This window comes from Dromaius novaehollandiae, chromosome 3, assembly GCF_036370855.1.
Source record: "Dromaius novaehollandiae isolate bDroNov1 chromosome 3, bDroNov1.hap1, whole genome shotgun sequence".
Lineage (NCBI taxonomy): Eukaryota > Metazoa > Chordata > Aves > Casuariiformes > Dromaiidae > Dromaius > Dromaius novaehollandiae.
The window spans coordinates 85,338,375-85,358,151 of record NC_088100.1 but is presented as its reverse complement, the minus strand read 5'-3'; the positions used below and the strand labels follow the sequence as shown (position 1 = coordinate 85,358,151).

At 34.6% G+C, this 19,777-nt stretch overlaps 1 protein-coding gene across 1 annotated transcript in view; it reads right to left on the bottom strand.

Annotated features, from left to right (window-relative positions):
• RYR2 (ryanodine receptor 2) overlaps positions 1-19,777 on the bottom strand; it is a 470,020-nt gene that overhangs the window by 65,873 nt on the left and 384,370 nt on the right. The window contains exons 76-81 of the mRNA XM_064509351.1: positions 19,001-19,113; positions 17,272-17,368; positions 13,200-13,303; positions 12,519-12,570; positions 12,323-12,376; positions 10,681-10,704 (exon numbers count right to left, since the gene is read on the bottom strand). Coding sequence (XP_064365421.1) covers positions 10,681-10,704; positions 12,323-12,376; positions 12,519-12,570; positions 13,200-13,303; positions 17,272-17,368; positions 19,001-19,113 — 444 coding nt within the window. The remainder of the gene's footprint in view (positions 1-10,680; positions 10,705-12,322; positions 12,377-12,518; positions 12,571-13,199; positions 13,304-17,271; positions 17,369-19,000; positions 19,114-19,777) is intronic.

Below are 19,777 nucleotides of genomic sequence, written 5' to 3'. Positions count from 1 at the left end.
AATGAATGAAAAAAGAAACCTTCAACTCAAAAGCAAACCAACACAGACATTTATGCTGTTACCAGAGAGTTCTCGCCGAGGCTGGCAAATTTGTTTCTTAAATCTTTGATAATATCGTGCTGCGGAAACAAAATTCATCAGGGGTTTTTTTTCACACTATTAGCTCTCCTGTGGTTAAACTGTCTTTCTTTTTTCCTTAAATTATGTGATAGATCTAGATGGAGGCACAAAAAAGTTAAAAAAAAAATGGCAGCTTTGCTTTATATTTAGCCATGCTAAGGTTTGAAAGTTTTGCCTTCATGTTTAAACCTCTTCCTGGGAGTTCAACAAAAACAAAACAGAAGCAAGCATACGCACTCACACACACACACACGCTCACACACGCACGCGCACACACACACACACAAACACACCCACGTACACAGCCACACACGTAGACACCCACAGAACACCATCATGATATCATAGGTTCAATATAGTTACAATAAAATATTTTCATCTTCTTCAAATGTGACTGAAAATTGATCAGTGTTTGATTTTTTTTAAAACTATTCCTTATTTCTAGTTAAGTTTGGTTTTAGACCCAACAATCTTTCAGTTTTCTTGCATTGAAAGGTTTGTTTTTCACAAGCCTAACATCAGCTATACTACTTTCATTATACAATATTTTTATTGATAAATTGATAGGGATGCTTATAGTAAGGATGCATCTGCAAAATCCACAGACTAACCCAATGTATATGCACAATTCTTGCAATTGCACTATAGTAGAATGGTAGGAAGAGGCCTTGCCAAACAGCTTGAAGTCAGAAGAGTGGCATTTTCCCAAGGAAAATCAAGTTCTCTAAGTAATCAGTGACAAAGTAGACCAAAAAAAAAAAAAACCCAGAAAACAAAACCCACCAACCACTTCTTCTAAAAGTGATAATTCCTTTGATGATAACTTCTAAAGAGCCTGTTTCCTTTTTGAAACTGATAATATTTTTTTACTGTTGCTTTCTCCACACAATGTTGATACATATGTATGCAAGTCTGGCTGAGAAAGCAGGATGGCAGGAACCCTGCTACACGGCAGCGCTGATGTGAAGTGGGCCCTCAGCATAGAAAGTATACAAATTAATACTCAAGGTGCCCCCATTCCTCTACAGTGTGCCTACTGTTAATACTATTACTGTTAGCTGTGCTACCAGGCTGCCTTTTTTTGCACTCTATTGTGCCTTGCAGAATGTCAAAAAAACTACCAGAACAGTTAGCCAGTGGATTAAATTTCCTCTCATTCACAGAATCATCACAGCAACAGTAAAAATACTTCATACTGAATGAAACATTTAAAGCAACTAATTAACCAGAATTGTTTTAGAAAACTTACACAATAAAATCAAATGTTATATCTAGAGGGCTTTTCACTGAAATGGTAAAAAGCTTAGAAATATATGTACATGTGTTTCCACACAAAAAATTTTCTCCAGCAAGCCGCCACACCAAGAAGGAAATGTTTTCAGCATACTTTGAAAGCAGAGACTTAAACGTTTTCTATTTCACTCAAATTTTTTTAAATAAGTAAAAAGCAACCATATGCCAAAAGCAGATGTTATATCTGCTGGGCATTTATGTCACCATTAAAAAATAATCTATCCAAGATCATGCTGAGGTATCTATGATATCACCTAATAATTGTCAGCAAATGTTCACACTGTTATAGTTACTATCACCTTTTCAGTGCTGGAGGACATTTTCTCACTAAAACTTGACATAAAAGTACTTTTTGTGTCTATAATTATACCCAAGATGTATGTTATTAATTATTCTTAGTATATGTTAGATTTTTCTTGCAATGATTTTCAGAAGATTGAGATGACCTGCTTTACATTCACATTTTCAAATAAAAATGTTTTTAGAAGAATCGGTGATTTCAGAATCCCAGTGAATGGGAATATTTCTGTCAAGGAGATTCCATTCTGGGAGAACGGTATTGACTTGCATGTATTATTTGTTTTTATATTAACAACACAGATTAATTCAAACCACAGGAATCATTGCTATTTTTCCCATATGTTTTATGATAGGCCTATATTATACTCTAAAACTCTTCTAAAAATGATGTGGATTGCAGGCACAAGTAAGCTGAGCAACTATCATGATGAATATTTATAAAATCAATGTTTATTCTAAAGTATTATTTTCCTTTTACATTCAGTATTGTTATTAGTCATCAAGATCAAGATAAAAATCAGTCTATCAACAAGTTCAAAATCAGAAGAGACAATTTTTTCTCAAATTATTTGGGTCTCCATAAATCTTTCTAGAACCATGTACATAAAATCTGTAGAAGACTGAACACTGGTAATAGTTAATTCACTTGTTTTCAGCAAACGTCTTTTAAGCCATACTAGTGAATAAGAAAGAGCAGTTTTGAAAAAAACGCACCTTCTCAGTTTATTTTTTTATTCTCTGAAAGCAGGAGGAAGAAAAGGATTTTAATAAGTAATTTGTTGTTTTCAGTGTTTTAAGACTACTAATGACTTTCAACTTCCTTTTGTTTTAGAAATATATGACATTTATTTCCAACAGTTGTACAACTAGCTGATTCCACAACTGTGCAGTTAGTTGATTCCAAGAGACATCACAAAACCCCACACATTTACACATATCACTCTGAGTAAAACTAATACTTCAGCAGTTCTCTAACTGCTGAATCTAACTCTACATTAATTCTTGGTAAAGTCTTTGCTTACCGAAGCAGAGTTTAAGTTGACATAGGGCTTTTTGATCATTTTTGTCATGAATCAATTTACAAAACCAGATGATAGAACTTAGAGTTATATCTTTGAAGTCACAGCTCAACATAAAAGCTTGTTCTAACAAAACTGTGGCAAAACTTTAGCTTGAAATTTGTAGGCAGTAAACTTGCAAAAACTGAACTGAATAGGAGCATTAACTGACAAAAATGTCACTCAGTAACTGTCTATTTTCTTGTAATTGTAATTGTGATTCTCGGACTCTCCCCAGCAGCTAAACCATATGCAGAGGTTTGTTTGCTGCTACCTCTAAGCTCCCAGCCATGGAGTGCAGGCTTATGCTCCTACTTCTACAGAGTCTTGATTAAAAAAACAACAAAACAAAACAAAACAAAAACAAAAAACAGAGAGATGACCTTCTAGGGATGCTGCTAAATAAACAGGAGCTACAAAAAAATAGTTCCACTTTAAACAAAATAGGTTCTACCCATATGGAGTGACCAAATAAAGAGTAAACAGAATAAATAAAAAGACAGAAAAAGAATTCCAACTCAACTGTTCAAGGATGATTGTTTCTACTTTAATTGATCCTCACATTTTCTACTTTCAAAGACTTCTCTTTAGTCCAGAGCATAAATCCTGTTTGGCAGGTCTTACACAAGCAAAACATCTGTTAATTTCAGTGAAAGCTATGCATGAGCACAAGCGGTGTATCAATAAATAACCACAGGTACCCAATCAAAATCTTGATGTTAAACCTTTAAATTCAATTCATGCTCTTTAATGTGCTGTAAAGAATGTTGGGGTTTTTTTTCCTAAATCATTCATTTTGGAGTACTTCAGCTCTAAAAAAGTATATGGAAAATGAACACATAATACTTGTAACTGCTGAAGATTATATAGGATTTTAAGATTGTATGAGAGGAGTTTATTTTATGAAATATGTTTTTGTATTGCTTAAAAAGTATTTTAACCCCTGCAATCTCACAGTCTTTTTTTTTTTTTTCCTGAAAATCTCACTCCCCAAATTATATTCTAGGTAAAAATTTCTTTTAATTAGTTGATATGATACCCATTACTAATATGATACTTCAACTGAGTTGAAATATCTTTTCTCTATGGGAACCTGTGGGCATTACCCAAAATATTACAAAACAAATGTAACTCTTTAAGATTCTTTAAAAGATGATAAAATATAAGAAGAGGAAAGAAAGGAAATTCAGAGATTACTAAATTACTAGTACACATATGATTAAAGTATAATTAATCTTCAAAGTGAACTTCATAATAAAAGTATTTTTTACTAACCTAAAACTATGATTTCTCCATCACTGGCTGTGCCGCCTTCTTCATAGTTTAGGAATACTGACATATCTCAATGCTAGATATCTATAAACCTTCCATCATTTGATACTGCTTCAAACTACTTCTGAAAATGCTTGAAAGGGCTGACTGTCTAAGCATCATCACTAAAAATGATAAACAGTTGTTAAATTAACTATCATATTCTCACATACATATAGTCAGCAAAAGTTTATCTGTTAGCAATTATTGAATTTCCTCAAAACTACACCTGTTTATTTTGAATGCAATAACTCTTTACAATACTTCAGAGTATTGGTAGCCTTCCTGAAGTAGTGGACTTAGTAAACATTGTTAAGTAAATATATACCCTTATCTATTCTATCTGTAACTCAATGACTCCATAAACTTCAAAAACATTCATTCATTTTTATTATCTTTACCACTGTTGATGCTAAAAGAGTAACAATAAAATAAAATGTAGCTAATTAAAAGATGTTAGCAAAAAGTGTTTCTTTGATTTGATGTCCTGTGAACAACATTCTGCCTTCTTGGGCTATAATCTGAAGATTTTGTAATGTTACCCCAGATGAGAGGAAAGTAAGTAACATTGATTTTAGAAGTATTTGGAAAAAAAGAGAATTAACCAAACCATCATATTCACGAATTTTTAAGAAACTTTAGACAAGATAGTAAAAAGTTATTACATTATTTCACAGTAAAACAGCTGAAGAGATATAAGAATGATAACAATCATTTCTCAAAATTAAGTCTACCAATACTCAGAGAGAAAAACACTAGCGTTCTGCTGACTCTGCCCAGTAATAAATGCTCAGCAGACAAAAAAAATATGGTGCTGCATCCTTAGATTTTATGAAATACTTATGTTATTCCAAATATTTCCCAGCTCCTGAACAATCTATGTTCAAAACCTTAATGGTCATACTATACATAGTTATAAAACAACTCCCCTCTCCCCCAATATATGAGCATAATACTGTTCTGTGTTAAAGTAGCACTAAATCTGAGCTACAAATCCACAGGAATAAAGATATCCTGAAATAAAACTTACACTACACACCCCATTTTGTTTTGGTCAAAATGTCTCCATCTGGTCTTGCAATAATATTTTTAGTGATATCACCACATTGTTTGCACTTTCATACAATTCCGTCTTCCTTTCTTACAAGGAACTTAATGTTTTGCTTCATATATACTGCCTCCATATTCTTGCCATACTGATAATGGAATCACTCAACACATTCACTCCTATTCAAGCAGGACATTGTCAATTCCTGCCTGAGTCTCTAAAAGGAAAAATATTCTATTGGATGACTTTCAAATCTATGTATTTCCAGTTTCCAATTGTTCTTCTGCTTCAATGTTTATCTAAAACATAGCTATAAAACCACAACATTTTTAAAATATATCATCCTTACTTGTTTAAAGTAGGATGACAAACTTGATATATTTGAAATACCTGAAATAGATGTTTTATCTATCTATATGAATTAAAAAAAAAAAAACCTAATGGATCATTTAGCAGATTCCACTATGACTGGAACCGAACTGCTTAACTAGAGTGGAAAACAAACTTATATACAGGGATATGTTTGGGAAAATCATTACGTAATTACTGCATTAAAAATAATCAGACAACAAGGAAGCTACATATGATCACTTAATCTTTGAAATGTATTTATTCTTCAAAGCAAATGATTTCTTTTCTCCAGGACTGCCAGGAGCCCTGCCTTACACAGATCTTGATCAGGTCTGTTGTGCTACAACAGTGAAGTAGCAAATACCAGCTGCTACCTGAGTGGCAGAGGGGCAGATGGAAGGCTGGGGAGTGCTCTTGGAGAGTAGCACCCTCACTCACGCTGGCAGAAGCAGCACAAACAATGTAGTGGGGAGAGATGCTGATAAACAGAGAAGATGAGAAGCAGCCCTAGCAAGTGACAAAAGAACGTAGTGCCTTAAATCTCCATTTATCACTATGTGTCTGAGCTAAAACACAGGGAAGAACAAGGTATATTAATCACCTTGAAGGCAGAGATTCTATAGAATCTTTTGCAATGTTCTTCACATAATCAATGGGAGGTGATGTTATTCGGACACTCCCCACCCAGCCTAGCCTAACAGGCAAGAAACTGAGAAATAGCTGTCCTTGTAACAAAGAATATATTAATTGCACTGACTCTAATTCAGTGTTATTATAAACTAGGTTGAGGGGAGTATGAAAGCTGAAAAAAGTAAGAGCAAATGACAGGTGAGGGTTGACTGTCTGGCAGATATCATAAAATCTCTAACTGGATGAAAGAGTTTTTTTTCTGCAAAGCACCTATGAGAAGAAAAAAAAAACCACTTGATTGGTCAAAAAAGGGGTGCTAAGGAGAAAACAAAAGAAAGAAGGTCCCAGACTTAATAAATAGCACAGTATCAAGAAATATCACTAGGATCTGAGAAAGAACACAAGAACTCATACTCTCTTCTGGCAACATGCAAAATCTTATCAAATCTCACTCAACCAGAGGTGTGTGTATTTGTAGTAGATACAGAACTAATTTATCCTGCAGTTGTGGATAATGAAACCGTGCATTATGCAACTAGTGACATAGCATAGTCTGTGTTTTGAGTGTTAGCCCCCTCACTGCAGGGATTCCCTTGCCTACCTCCTTTAATATTCAACTGGAGAGTATTTGACCTCAACCATCTGACCCCACTGGTGCGTGGCAGCAGTCTTCAGCTGGTGTGCACTATTTTCCCCTTCAGAACAAGTCCTAAAAAGCCTCTTGTCCCCCCATTTAAGGGAAGAGCTTAACGATCCAACAATCCTCTCAACTTAAAGGTTTTACTGAAACTCTGTGCTAACACCATTCAGTAGGGCAATATATAAACAGCTCAGCACAGAGAAGGAGACATTGGGCACTTGCTGAGATCTTTAACAGCAGAAAGGCTGTGGACGGACCTCCTAAATCATCTTGCAGGATCTCAGCTTATATTTTACAAAACCTAACTGTATCTGTCACGTTCAAAAAAGCTTCAAAATGTGATTTGTATTTAATCACTGCATTATTGTCTGCCGGACAATAGTTTCAGAAGAGTTTTCAGCTATCAGCTTCTCCCATCATTTTGATGTGTGCTCACTCAGTTGCCAGTAAATGCAACTAAATACTTTAAACCATATCAATTACATTTGTCATCAAAAATCACTGGACAAAACTTCATGCTTGTAATTTGATGTATTTCACCTCTGTGATACCACAATTTTTCATAGCTCAGGACACTGGCTTCAACAGAACTGCACTAACCAGCATCAAAAATTTTGTGAAACTGATGAGCAATCACCAAATGAACACTTCTGTCTTGTACCTTTCTTAGCTAAATATAAAGTCTCCTAAGAAATCACAGCGAAGATTAATTTGCCGAGGCTATCTGAACACTAGTTACAAAAAAAAAACCAAAAAACAAAAAAAAAAACCACACCAACAATAAAAAGTGTTAGACTTAAGCAGGTTACAGGATAATGGTTCCTTCAACTAAGAAAAACAGTAAGGGAAACATTTCTCCACCAGAGAAACATTCTGGGTCTTCAAGGAAATATCTTGTAACATAAAAGTAGAAACTTACTCTCAGTTCCCTTCATAGAGTCAAAGGGAGATTTAATACAGAAATCTAAATTTCAACCTGTCAGCCAAATGTTTACAAAAGGATTCAGCAGTAGACCTGAATAAATGCAAAAAAAAGCCACAGATTTTGCAGAAGTCAATTACTAAAGTGCAGTTTGTAAGAACGCATTGTTCTTAGATTAGTTTTTGTGGATGTGATTTATTGAAGTCAGTTTCTGAAATTGTAGGGTAATTCTTAAACTGCGAAGTCAAAGAGGAGATCTGTTTTTAAGAGTTCATTTCATTTTGTACAGAGAAAACTCCAGTGCAGTTAGCAACACACAGCTGCTCCAGACACCTGCTCTAGCCTTTTGTTAAGTAACCTCTTCCTCTGTCCTATAAAGACACCCCTGTCCCTCTAGCAGAGCACAGCATCTTTTCTCAGCTCCTCAAAGGCTGAGTTTTGACAAACTATGCCCACAAAGGTTCTCAAAGTATCAAAGGAACAAATGAAAAGTGAGATCCATTCCATTATGGGTAGGAAAAACTAATGAGAAAAATGTATTTGCATATTAGTTTGAATGTTTAATTGATACATTGGTCATGGAGACCAGCCTTAATTCATACCATTCTTTAATAGAACTAGCATTACTTTATTATAAACACACAGTGTATGGCCACTCTGTTTATTCAGGCTTTGTGACAGGGAGGAAGACATTTAACAAAGGAAGCCCATTTTTTCCCCATTTCTTTTCTTCACAGATTAAACAGTTTTATTTTAAAAAATGAGTTGGGCTTTGATTCCTCTTTTTGAGTCCCCAACCTACACTATTTAGAGCACCTTAATATATAGTTTACGAGTAGAATCAGTGACTTAAACTCAGAAACCATTCTGCATTCAACTAGTGAAACACTTTGATTGGAAATCATTTTCTGTCAGATAGGATCAAGGGCAGACGCTGACACCGGCTCTACAGGGAGTTAACTGCATGTCTATTCAATAGGATAGAAAGTTAACTTAGAGAGAAAGAACAAGGAGCAAAGATAATCACAATAATTCAAAGCAAATACAAGCAAGCAAATGTAGGCAGGCACATATCAATGTGCAGACAACATTGTTGTGGGTTTATATTGTGATCTCCCCCACTGCCCATGCAGTGATTCCCATGCAACTAATTCATACCAGAAATGAGACTACATTGCATCAGGCATGAGCTTGAATATTGCTGCTAAAATACACTCATCATTGCTACTACATTCTAAGCTTGTCCAAAGGTCTCTGTTGCTCTGATTCTGTAAAGATGCGGGACTTTAAACTTCATATATTTTTTAAAACCTAGAACAGCAGTAGAGTTTTATTTCCATACAAATTTAACAATCAGTCTTTTTGCATGCATACAAACATGGGGGGAAAAATCACCACTGGATTTTGAGATAGATAAATAAACAGACACACAGAAAGAAACCACAGACACACACACACACACCTGGTGTACCTATGGTCTCACATCTTTACAACTGTTTCCTGTCATGCATGAAGGAAGCAAGGATTATTTATTGTTGTATCTTCTGCCTTTTTAAAACACTTCTCAGTCAGCAAGACAGAGTTTTCTATGGAGTGTATATCATTTAATGTAGGGTAACCATGCAGGCAGACTGAAAGATATGTCACATTTAAATTGCTAGATTAATGGAAGAAGCAAAAAAGAGCTTGTACCGTTAGGCTGCTTATCTACTTCCCTTTTGGTATTCATAATATATATACTGTGCTTGTGGCAATTATAGCATCTTTTAAACAATTTTTTGTGAGTCTCTGTGAGTGTATTTATCTTCTAGGACTATGCTTTTGTGGTATGAGAGTGGAAAAGATCTATGCAATCTTTTGAAGGAGTAAGAGTTGATCCTGCAGTACATCTTCTCTTTCAGCAGTTGTATGGCAAGCTCTTTCTTCTGTGAGATGAATGTTCATAAAAAAAGCTAGCAAACAAAAAAACCACATCTTGCTTCTTTCAATGGAGAAGGTTATAGATGTTCCAGGTTTTACCATATGCACTGAACTTTGAAGCTACTGCCTGGAGCCTGACCATCAGTCAAATCTCTGCATTCCCAGTCTGAAGCAAGTCATGTCTTCTAGTCTAGCCTCCATCAGCCACAGCACAAATGGCTATATTTAATCACCCCCAAAACAAAACTTAGCTACCTCACACACTGTAACTTTTCTCAGAACACCAGTCTTGAAGCGCTATCAGCAAGCTCTCTGAATCAGCAATGAGAACTGAGACTTCTACTTGCATGAGGCAGGCAAAAACCTCAGCCAATGCTCAAGCCACAGGCCACCTTTCAGAATTGAATGGTGAGAAACCAAAGAATGCATTAAGAAAAAAAAAATCAGTCGGCATAAAAATTAACACTGTGATATTTCACAGCAATTGCCTGCATGTTTTTAGAGAAGAAAAGAACTAGGAATCATCTTAGGTCTGCTTTAGAATACAACCCTAGATACGGAGTTTCTCTCAAATACTACCACAGTGCAGGCTAAGGACTCAATCTACTCCAAAGGATCTGAATCACAGAGAAACTACAATATACTTAATGTACACTGTGACACATGCTAGAAACAGAATTCTGCTAGCTTATCAGAAATGCATGTCTGGTAAGATACATAGGAAAAGTTTGACTGCATTCCCTTCAGAGCCAAATAAAGACAATTTTAATCATTCAAATTAAAATATAACCATAAAGAAGATAACTGAAGTAGAAAAGGTAGGAATATTAGGAGAACATGAACAAGCCAAATGACACTCCATTTTCCCCAAAATGGCAATGTATTTTTGTATGACGTATTTTGTACAAATAATTCTTGGAGCCTTTAAAAAGCTTGTATACACGAACAGTTTGGTAGAGATAAGTCATGCTGGAACTGAAATGTTAGAAATGTTTTCAGGACCCTTTAGATGAACTTATCCAAGATGTTGGGCCTAAAAGTCACAAAATTAGACCCAGACAAATACACATACATTTTTTTGTTTTACCTTGCTGCGTTGGGATCCTGTGACCTTAAGGAAGGGCAAGGACAAGAAGCGAAATAGCAATAAGAAAAAGATGTCCAAATTTTTTTCTGCAGGTGATTGACCAAAAACATACACAAAATTGTCTTTTCAACAGATTAATACATAATTTGAGCATAAGATTCATAGCTACAGAAAAAATAATAAAGAAAAATGAATAGGATCTTCTCTCACAAGATAAAGTTGAATGCTGAACAAAGGAACCCATTATAAATTTAGATAATGGAGCACTAATAAACCCCTTCCTGATAAAGTTCTTCATTCACCTCAAATCTTCCTATTTTTAAACTTTCACATTTATAAGGACAAGACTTTTGTATGTCTAACAAGCATATATGAGTTAACTGACAAAAGCTTAAAGAAATAAATATTCTTTGCTTAGTCAGTGATATATCATATATTGCAATTTCAAAAAAAGGAACACTCAAACTTGTATTCAATCTTAGATATTTATGAATAAATAGAAACTTATATTTGGGTAGATTAGCTGTAGTTCAGCTGGACTAGAACTTCTGAGAGACTCCAACAAATTTAGTATTTTTTCTAATTTCTGTATACAGCCAAATGGGGAATACATATTTAAAAAATTCAGTGCTATTTCATGTAGCACTCATGTAAAGAAAACACAGACTATATTTGACATGTATAAAAAATGTGAATAAAAACTAAACATGCCCCAAACCATCTACCAAAATCAAAGCAGCACAGATATTTTTATATCAAATAAATCAGTATCTTCAGAGAATAAAACAAAATTAAAGCATGTATTTTATGTTTCTGTGTTTTGGTAAAGATATTAATATTAACCTATTTGTGATACATTAGACAGCTTTTAATGTCAGGATTACTATATGCTTAAAGATATTAATCAGCTAATTAATTGCCTCAGTGACCCTCAGAATGATAAATTTCTTGTAATTTCCATTTTATTGATGGAAAAAGAGAGAGAGATCCTAGAGCAAACACATAACAAGAACTCACATCTCTTATTCTTGCTATTAACTCACGTAATTGTGTTTCTTTATACAGTGATCATCATTAGAAAATCAATTTTAATCAACAATAAATACAGATTTCCTGTTCTCGACATAAGAAAAAACTTGGGAGTCTCAAGGAGTAAATGCTGACCTTTTACTAAGAAACACATATATATATATATATGTGTGTGGACATAAAGATATTGTCTAGCTTACTGGTACTGCATGTAAATTACTACTGCAAAAAGCAGTATTATTTCAATATTTCAACCATCCAAACTAAGACAGGATCTGATACTTTGCAAGGTATGGCCTGTTCTCATCAGACTTCCAGAATAAGTTGCTACCCATAATATTTCTCTTCAGAAACTAAAAAGTTAGTCAATTAGATAAACACATAAGATCCACTAAGTTACTCTAAATATTTAATCATATATTAAGTGACACTATCTGTTTCGTTTTACTACTATGAATCTGATGAGTCATATTTGCCAATCCAGCTTTTGACATGCAGTTCACGGACATAACAAGCTGAAGTAAGCCATGAACCAAGAAACATAAATGTCAGTTGGAAGCTATGAAATAATGTCTAATATGACAAGAAAAACAAAACAGAAGTCTAGTCTTACTTCAAAGCTCTTCACTTCCTCTTCGCCATCATCATCTTCTTCATCATGACAGCTCTGAAACCATGCAAAAAGAAAACATACACTAATACAGTTTGGGGGGTTTAAGACTTAGTTCAGTTTACACATAATTTGTTTTAATCTACATCTTTATTTTTTATTAAAACATAAAAGATGTAGAAGATAGTGAAGAAGTTACCTTTGCCATAATGTCAGCATAAGCCATGTACAGGAAATCTTCATCCAATTTGCTGGGTCATAGAGAGAGGGAAGGAAAAAAGATGAACACTCGAGCAATTATAGTAGAATTCAAGCATCAAAATAATTTTAAGCTCCTTTAAAAACATTTTAAGGGGATTTTATGCTAATAACTAAGTACAAAAGTCTTTTGGAAAAGGAGGAATTGACTAATACTCATTAAAAAGTGAAGCCAACTACAAATACAGGGCTCAGAAATTCATAAACACCTTCCAGTAAAGATAATATAGCTTATTTTTCAGTCATACCTAGAGGGTAAATATATATTTCATATTCAGAATATAACCTCTATATGGAATACAGAGAGGAGTGATAGATATAGTATGTCCTCAGCATAACCAGGAACACAGCAGCTATCACTGTGACATCAAAGTTTATAAGGGCATCTGCTTATCCTAGAAAACTCCCTACATCTCATTCTCAGTCATGTTAAAATCTCTTTACATGCCACCATAGGCTGGAGGGGTTTCAGTGTAACTCGAAACAAACTCACCATACATGCTTAAGCACATGTTCCAACCTAGCCGATGCTATCTGACATGGACAGAGATAAGAATAACTTCAAATACAGAAGTAATCTGAAAATCTGCATATACTCTGCTGTCTCTTGCAACATCCCTACCATTTTTCAGTTAAGGCTGTTCGACTGAATAGCAGAATAAGTTGATGTAAAGGATCAACTCTTTTAAGACCTTCATCTTCCTCTGGTGGTTCCTCTCCAGGTTTCTTTAGGGAAAGAAAATTGAAATAAAGATTAAAAAAGGTATATTTGGTTATCTATTGCAAAAAATGTCTTACTCCGTGCACTTTATTAAACATTAAATAATCACATATACAATTTTGAGTTGCATGACCAGGAGGAAATAAGTTCCAAGCTGAATAAGTAGGAAAAACCTGAATTCTGACTGTGTTCAAACCACCCCATACAGATTATCAAGATGATACTATTCGCACAGCTTTGGATTTCCTTTCCTCATAAAAATGAACCCTCTTCTCTAGATTCTGAAAACAACTTCAAATTTTTACTGCTATTGTTCAGATTGGGTGCTTACCTGAACCCACCATTTGCTATCATACTATCTATTCCTCTCTACATTAACAAACTGTATCAGATGAAAATTAGATGCCTCTGTTCCAAGTGCTATGCCAAGCATGATGTTCCCTGAGGAATCCCAAGAAGCTTTGAGGGAGCAGAAATTGAAGCTTGAAGCTTACCAATACTTTTAGAAATGAGGAGCCATGTCTACTAAAAACAGTAACATTGGCTGGATGTAGAATATTAAAAGAAGACATACCAATAATATGTATCAATCAATAATATATATACTATATATCTATTTATACATAGATACATATAGACAGATATAGACCCAAATAGTGTTTTTCAAGTGCTTATTTTGCTTTCAGGTTTAGACAGCTCTAGTTATTTCACTGCAAAAGGAAAATACAGTCCTAAAACACCATAACAGCAATCACTGGAGCAGTGTTTTGAAAAGAATCTTTGAAAATATTAAACAAAATCTGTCCTCTGACTTCTGTCATTTGCCAAAAGAGATTTCAGATAGTAGAGTTCTGCAAATCAATTGCTTCATTCTAGACACATTTTTCTATGTTACAACCGGTAGCTCTTCCTCCTAGTTTTCACCTAGCAATATATGCTAAAATACAGATTAAAAAGAATTGCATGCGTTGTTAAGATTGTGCAAGTAAAAAATTACTATAACCCCAGACATGTTACCTGATAGTAGTAAGAAAGGGTTGGCCACATGGTAGATTATAAGGAAAAGGGATTTTTTGCCTATTAAGAAAAGTTTGGGTGTTCTAGTCTTAAACATGCTCCCATGGAAATACTTAAACATCTCTGTATGTGCTACACTTCAAATACACACGTGAAGTCTATCGTCTCTGCTCAGCTGTACCAAATACGACTGGTGGCAGCTGAGAACAGCCTTCTAGTTGACACATATGCACAATGGCTGCTTCACTTGCTAGTCTACTTCTATCATTAGACGTGAAAAGAGTTACTGATGGCCATTAAAGGTTCATATTACATTTTTTTGATATGCAACAGTATTTTCAGTATCTGTAGCAAGATCTGAACAATGCAAATTATAACTGCAATTACATTTAAACATAATGGGAGTCTTCCCCTGTTCTTTATTTCAATCTCATTTAGGTTGTTGACCTTTTTCTTTAATTAAATGGCAGCTTTCTGTACTCAGTAATGTTACTATCCAAAATACCTGTCTAATATTATCAAAACTGATGAAGCAAAAGGGCAGAGGTTCTGTTAATGTTTAATACAAGTTATTAGATTTCAGAGATTTAACTCAAATTAAATGGAGAATCAAATTCACCAGTGACTGAATTAAGCAGAATTCACTTTTAAAGTATAGCATAAAAAATAGAACAAACTAATTTTATCACATTTCTGGAAAATAAGCATTCTTGAGACATTTGCCCCATAGTTATTTAAATGTAAAGTAAAAAGTTTTAGTTGAACTTAATATAAGTGAATAAAGCAAATAAGCTGTGAACATTTTAGTGGCCATTTCTAAATGTTGAAGACCCAAAAGATTTTAAAATATTCAAATTTCTACACTTCCTTTCAGCATATTATTCCTATAAATTATTATGTTCGGTAATGCCTACCCAAAACCCTAATTGATAATTTTATTATAACAGGTAAGCTTAAGTGTTCATATAACCTTACTAAAGCAGAAGCATTTTCTACTGCTCATAAAAGACAAAGACAGTGCTGAATATCCTGTGATTTTTATTTCAAACATTAAAAATCTAGTTTCCTTAGAGGCTTGATCTGTATGGCTTTCCCAAAGCATACCTTGCATATCAGCATAACCAAGCTCCTCAAATTAAGTAGTTGTGTTTGCCCCCACCCCCCAAATATACAAAGACAGGATGAAGAGGTAGTGCCACTTTTGTACAAAATAGACTTAAAGACAGAAGACTTGGGGAGCAAAACTGCAAGTTCAGTCCCTTCTTCTGCTTAAGGGTATGCAAACACTTCTCTCCTACATCCCTGAAAAGTGTCCTAACCACAGGTTAGGGCACAGAGAACCTCCACCAATATCACCACCACACCTTATCACATATTTATACACACCTGTTGTGTGTATAAAGCACACACAACAGTTTAGATGCTCTCCACAGAGTTGATCAGTAGAGCTTCGATCTCTCACCCTCTGAGAGACGGTGCTCTAAAGCAATAATAATTTGATAGAAATTGATTTTATAGAACAGGTAGAGTTTTGTTTGCTCTTTTGAAAGAAAGGTAAATTAGACCTTTCCTTAAGAGAGGGCTGGAGTTTCACCGACTTGTGCGCTTGAGGAATTACAAGGAAATGCCTGTGGTCCTTTACTAAAGGATGCTATAGCAGACAACCTGATCTGTTTCTATCTTTTCTAAGAAAGGTTTTCACAAAAGCTGCCTTCTGCCAAGTTGTTCTTTATAAGCCTGTTAAAGATATGGCTTCATAGAGGAGCTAAGGAGACAGCCTTTTATGTCAGGGTGTAACCAAGTGACCATTCTGGCTCACATATACATACATGCACACATATATACACACACAGCTATGTTGTTCCACATTCCACATCCCCCACACACATTCTCACTTGCTAAGTAGTAAATATTTTTGACAACACACTTGCATTAGTCATAATCATTTAAAAATTTGTACATGAAGTGAGCATTGGCAAAAGTCTCTTCCTTTTTCTGAATGTTGGCACCATACAATAAAGATTAATTCTGAATTCACAAGAAATGAATTCTGCATGTGTGCAGGCAAAAATGAATTTCCATGGTCTGCTTGTGTTGAGCTCATTGCTGCTGACACTTATTTTACTATTTTGATCTTTAGTTTCAAAATAGTTCACAAGTGATGTGGTTGGTTTTAAGCATAAACCTGAAACAGTTAGAAGCAAATCATAATCTTTCTTAATTCTCCAGTTAGCTTCTTTTCCCTATGGCACAGAGCAGGCCTTTCTCACAATAAAAAGTTTGATTTCAGACTGTGCTGGGGACTGGCCCTACTGGGGACTGTATCATTTCCTAGTACTAGTTCTTGCTAAGAACTCCCTTCCCGACAGATGATTATAAGGGATGAGGATGAAAGGCCATACTGAAAATCACTCCTGTGGACTTATCAGGCTAAAGACATGATTAACACTTTATTGCTTGGAAAAATGTTCACCTTCCTGAGCAGTTATACAAGAGTCCTCTTCCACCCTTTCATGCCTGCTTCTGAGGAACTGATTAATCTAAGATATTAAAATTCTTCTAGCTTTATATTCTGTCCTTTTAAGTTAAGTGGCTTTAATGTGGATTGCAGTATCTTCAAATACATAAAAGATGATGGCAAAAAAAGGGAATAATCTGTTTCCCTTGTCCACAGGGCAGAAGATATGAGATAAGGGGATTACGGCAACTAACATTTAATTTAGACAAAAGTTTAAAAATCTTTATAATGACAGTGAATCCATGAAACAGACTGCCTGAGGAGATCCTGGAATCTCCATCACTTGAGGTTTTCAACACCTGTCAGCATGACTTGCACGCCTTTGTGTGGAGGTAGCTTAAATTATTTCTTATGTAACTCCCAAACTTAGAGTTGTGATTATATAAGATTAGTGTTAATTCATCATACATTCCCACAACCCTTTGCACCCAGACATACTGCTAAGTCTTCTATCAGTTTATCTTCAAAATAGTGTTCTTCTGTTTCAATCCAAGATTTATCATAGCCTTGAAGAAAGAGATTGACAGCTCGGTGCCTAAAAAAGGAAATTTAAACCAGAAACTGTAAGTTCATAAAAGAAAAGATTTGGTCAATATAAGTATCATTTAGGTTGGAGAACTGTCCAGACATGACAGCTACCATTTAAAAAGGAAGCAAAATTTCTCTGGTTAAGCCAGCCCAAACAACCTATTTTAAAAATCTAGCTTACATTAATATTCTTTGTTGAAAAATATGCCGCACCTGTAAACATCTGTAACATTAGTACGGAAATGTAACAGTAAATGGTTTCAGACACAAATAATTAATACGAGTTTAGGGAATTTTTTTTAAGTGAGAAATAAAATTAATTATTCAGTTACATTAGTGAATTTTATTCTGAATGTGAAATGTTTTCATATTATTTTAATTTAAATATTAAGACAGCAGCCATAGATGACTTTGGATTGTTCCAAAATAATCACATTTTTAAAATGTTTGGGATTAGACTTGTACATTCAAAATGATAAACTGATTTTTTCTAAATTCCATTAAATTAATTGGATGGGGGGGAGGAGGGGAAGGAGCCAATATCATGCTTAGTGTTTTTTGGTTTTCTTCAAGTTTCAGTGCAAAATGGACAGTACAACAATAGCCCCCATGAAGAATTTTATCAATTTTAATTCTTTTAAGTAACTTTCAGTTTCATATATTGAAAAGGAAGAAGTATAATTAAAATATACATGAATGCTAGTTATGTGCAGGTGACCTATTCATTAAAAATAAGAACAGCTAAAGACAGAACTATCTTCGTGCTATTTTCAACTGCCAAGGCAGCCTGATTTCAGGCTGGTATGGCATCTCATGCCCTTGTGCTTCCCAGGAAAGACTCTAAAATTCACCCCACTAACTACAATGATAGTACTAATATGCAGGCCTTTGGGAACAACTGAGAATGCTCTTATCTTGAAAAAAATCAGATACAAGTGGTCTGGAAATTATTTTTAGCAATTAGCATGAAAAAGCAGATGTCTTTGCCTTTTTTGCCTGTTCATTCCTTCTGGGATCTCAGGATTCTGAGATTTGCCTGGCTATAAAACCCCTGTTCAAGCTTTGTTAAACAAGAAAGGAGGGGACAAGGACACACAGAAAAAGGCATGAAACACACAGAGTATGCGTATATATTTCTTGCCTAATTGAATGCTCCTCCTAAAAATGCACAGTAAATACAAGTTTCCCTCAGATAAATACTAGCAGTTTACTTCCTGCATACAGAACATTTTGGTGTCTAATAACAAGAATAGCTTCACAGTTCCAGAGATGGACCATGGCTTTGGAGGAAATTTCTCTCTAAAGATCATCTTAAAGTGACCCTGATATATCCATTTCTGTATTTATCTCCTATGAAAGGTCTCTCCTTTTCAGACAAGAAAACATATCAAGAAGAACAGGTGGATTAAGAGAGGGAGGGAAAAAACAAAAATTTGAATGGCATTTTTTTGAAATAACATTAGAAGAACATTAGAAGAACATTAGAAGAACATTAGAAGAAACTGTAATGTAGTGTACAGTGTACATTCCAGTGTAGATTCTCTGTTATTGCTGTTATTTTTCTTCCTTCAGATCTCGCCAAATAGCATCATATGAACATAATTACATTTCTGAATTTTAGAACCAGTGTAGCTCTTACCTGGGAAGATTATACAATGGTGCCATTCTAAAGCAGGCAACTACTGCTCTTTTCCTCTGTTTAGACAACAGCTTATGCCACACTGCTTTTTTGGACCGCTGGGGATGCTCAACCTGGTATATAAAACACACAGGGAAAAATAAATACCATGGCTTTTTCCTACTGTCTGGGCATAGTCATAATAATAAAAATGTTAGATGACAGATAACTGGAAAAATAACAGAAGAATAATGGATGAGAAAATGTGTTCTAGACAGAATTCAAGAGATCAGACAAATTGCAGAAACACAATCTAAAAAATAAATGTAAAAGCAAAATCTCTTTCCTTGTAAGTTATAGGTATTTTCCTTTTTTAACTTCACCCTATTTCTCAGATCTTTTAGATAGAATATTATTGTCACTGAGGCCATTTTTCAGGAAACCTTAAATTTTAATGCAAAGAACCCTCAATTCTTTCTTTCTTTTGTATGTTACTCTTTACATATGTACATTATATAAACTGTACATCTTCACATTGGCTAAGCCAATCTGTCTAAAGAAATTTGCTTACATACTATTAATCTTTTATTTGCAAAATATATGAAGACTGGCTATAATGCAAAGAAATTAACTTTAAAAATGAAAGACAGGCACACAGATTTAGTTAGGACTTAATCCCTTCCATTAATCTGAATAGCTAGAGTGAACGTAACATATTCCAAAACACTTCAGTTACATTTCTTTATGTGAGAACGCTGTGTTCAGATATAGTCTCCTGTATCGTGGCTTTACATCAGC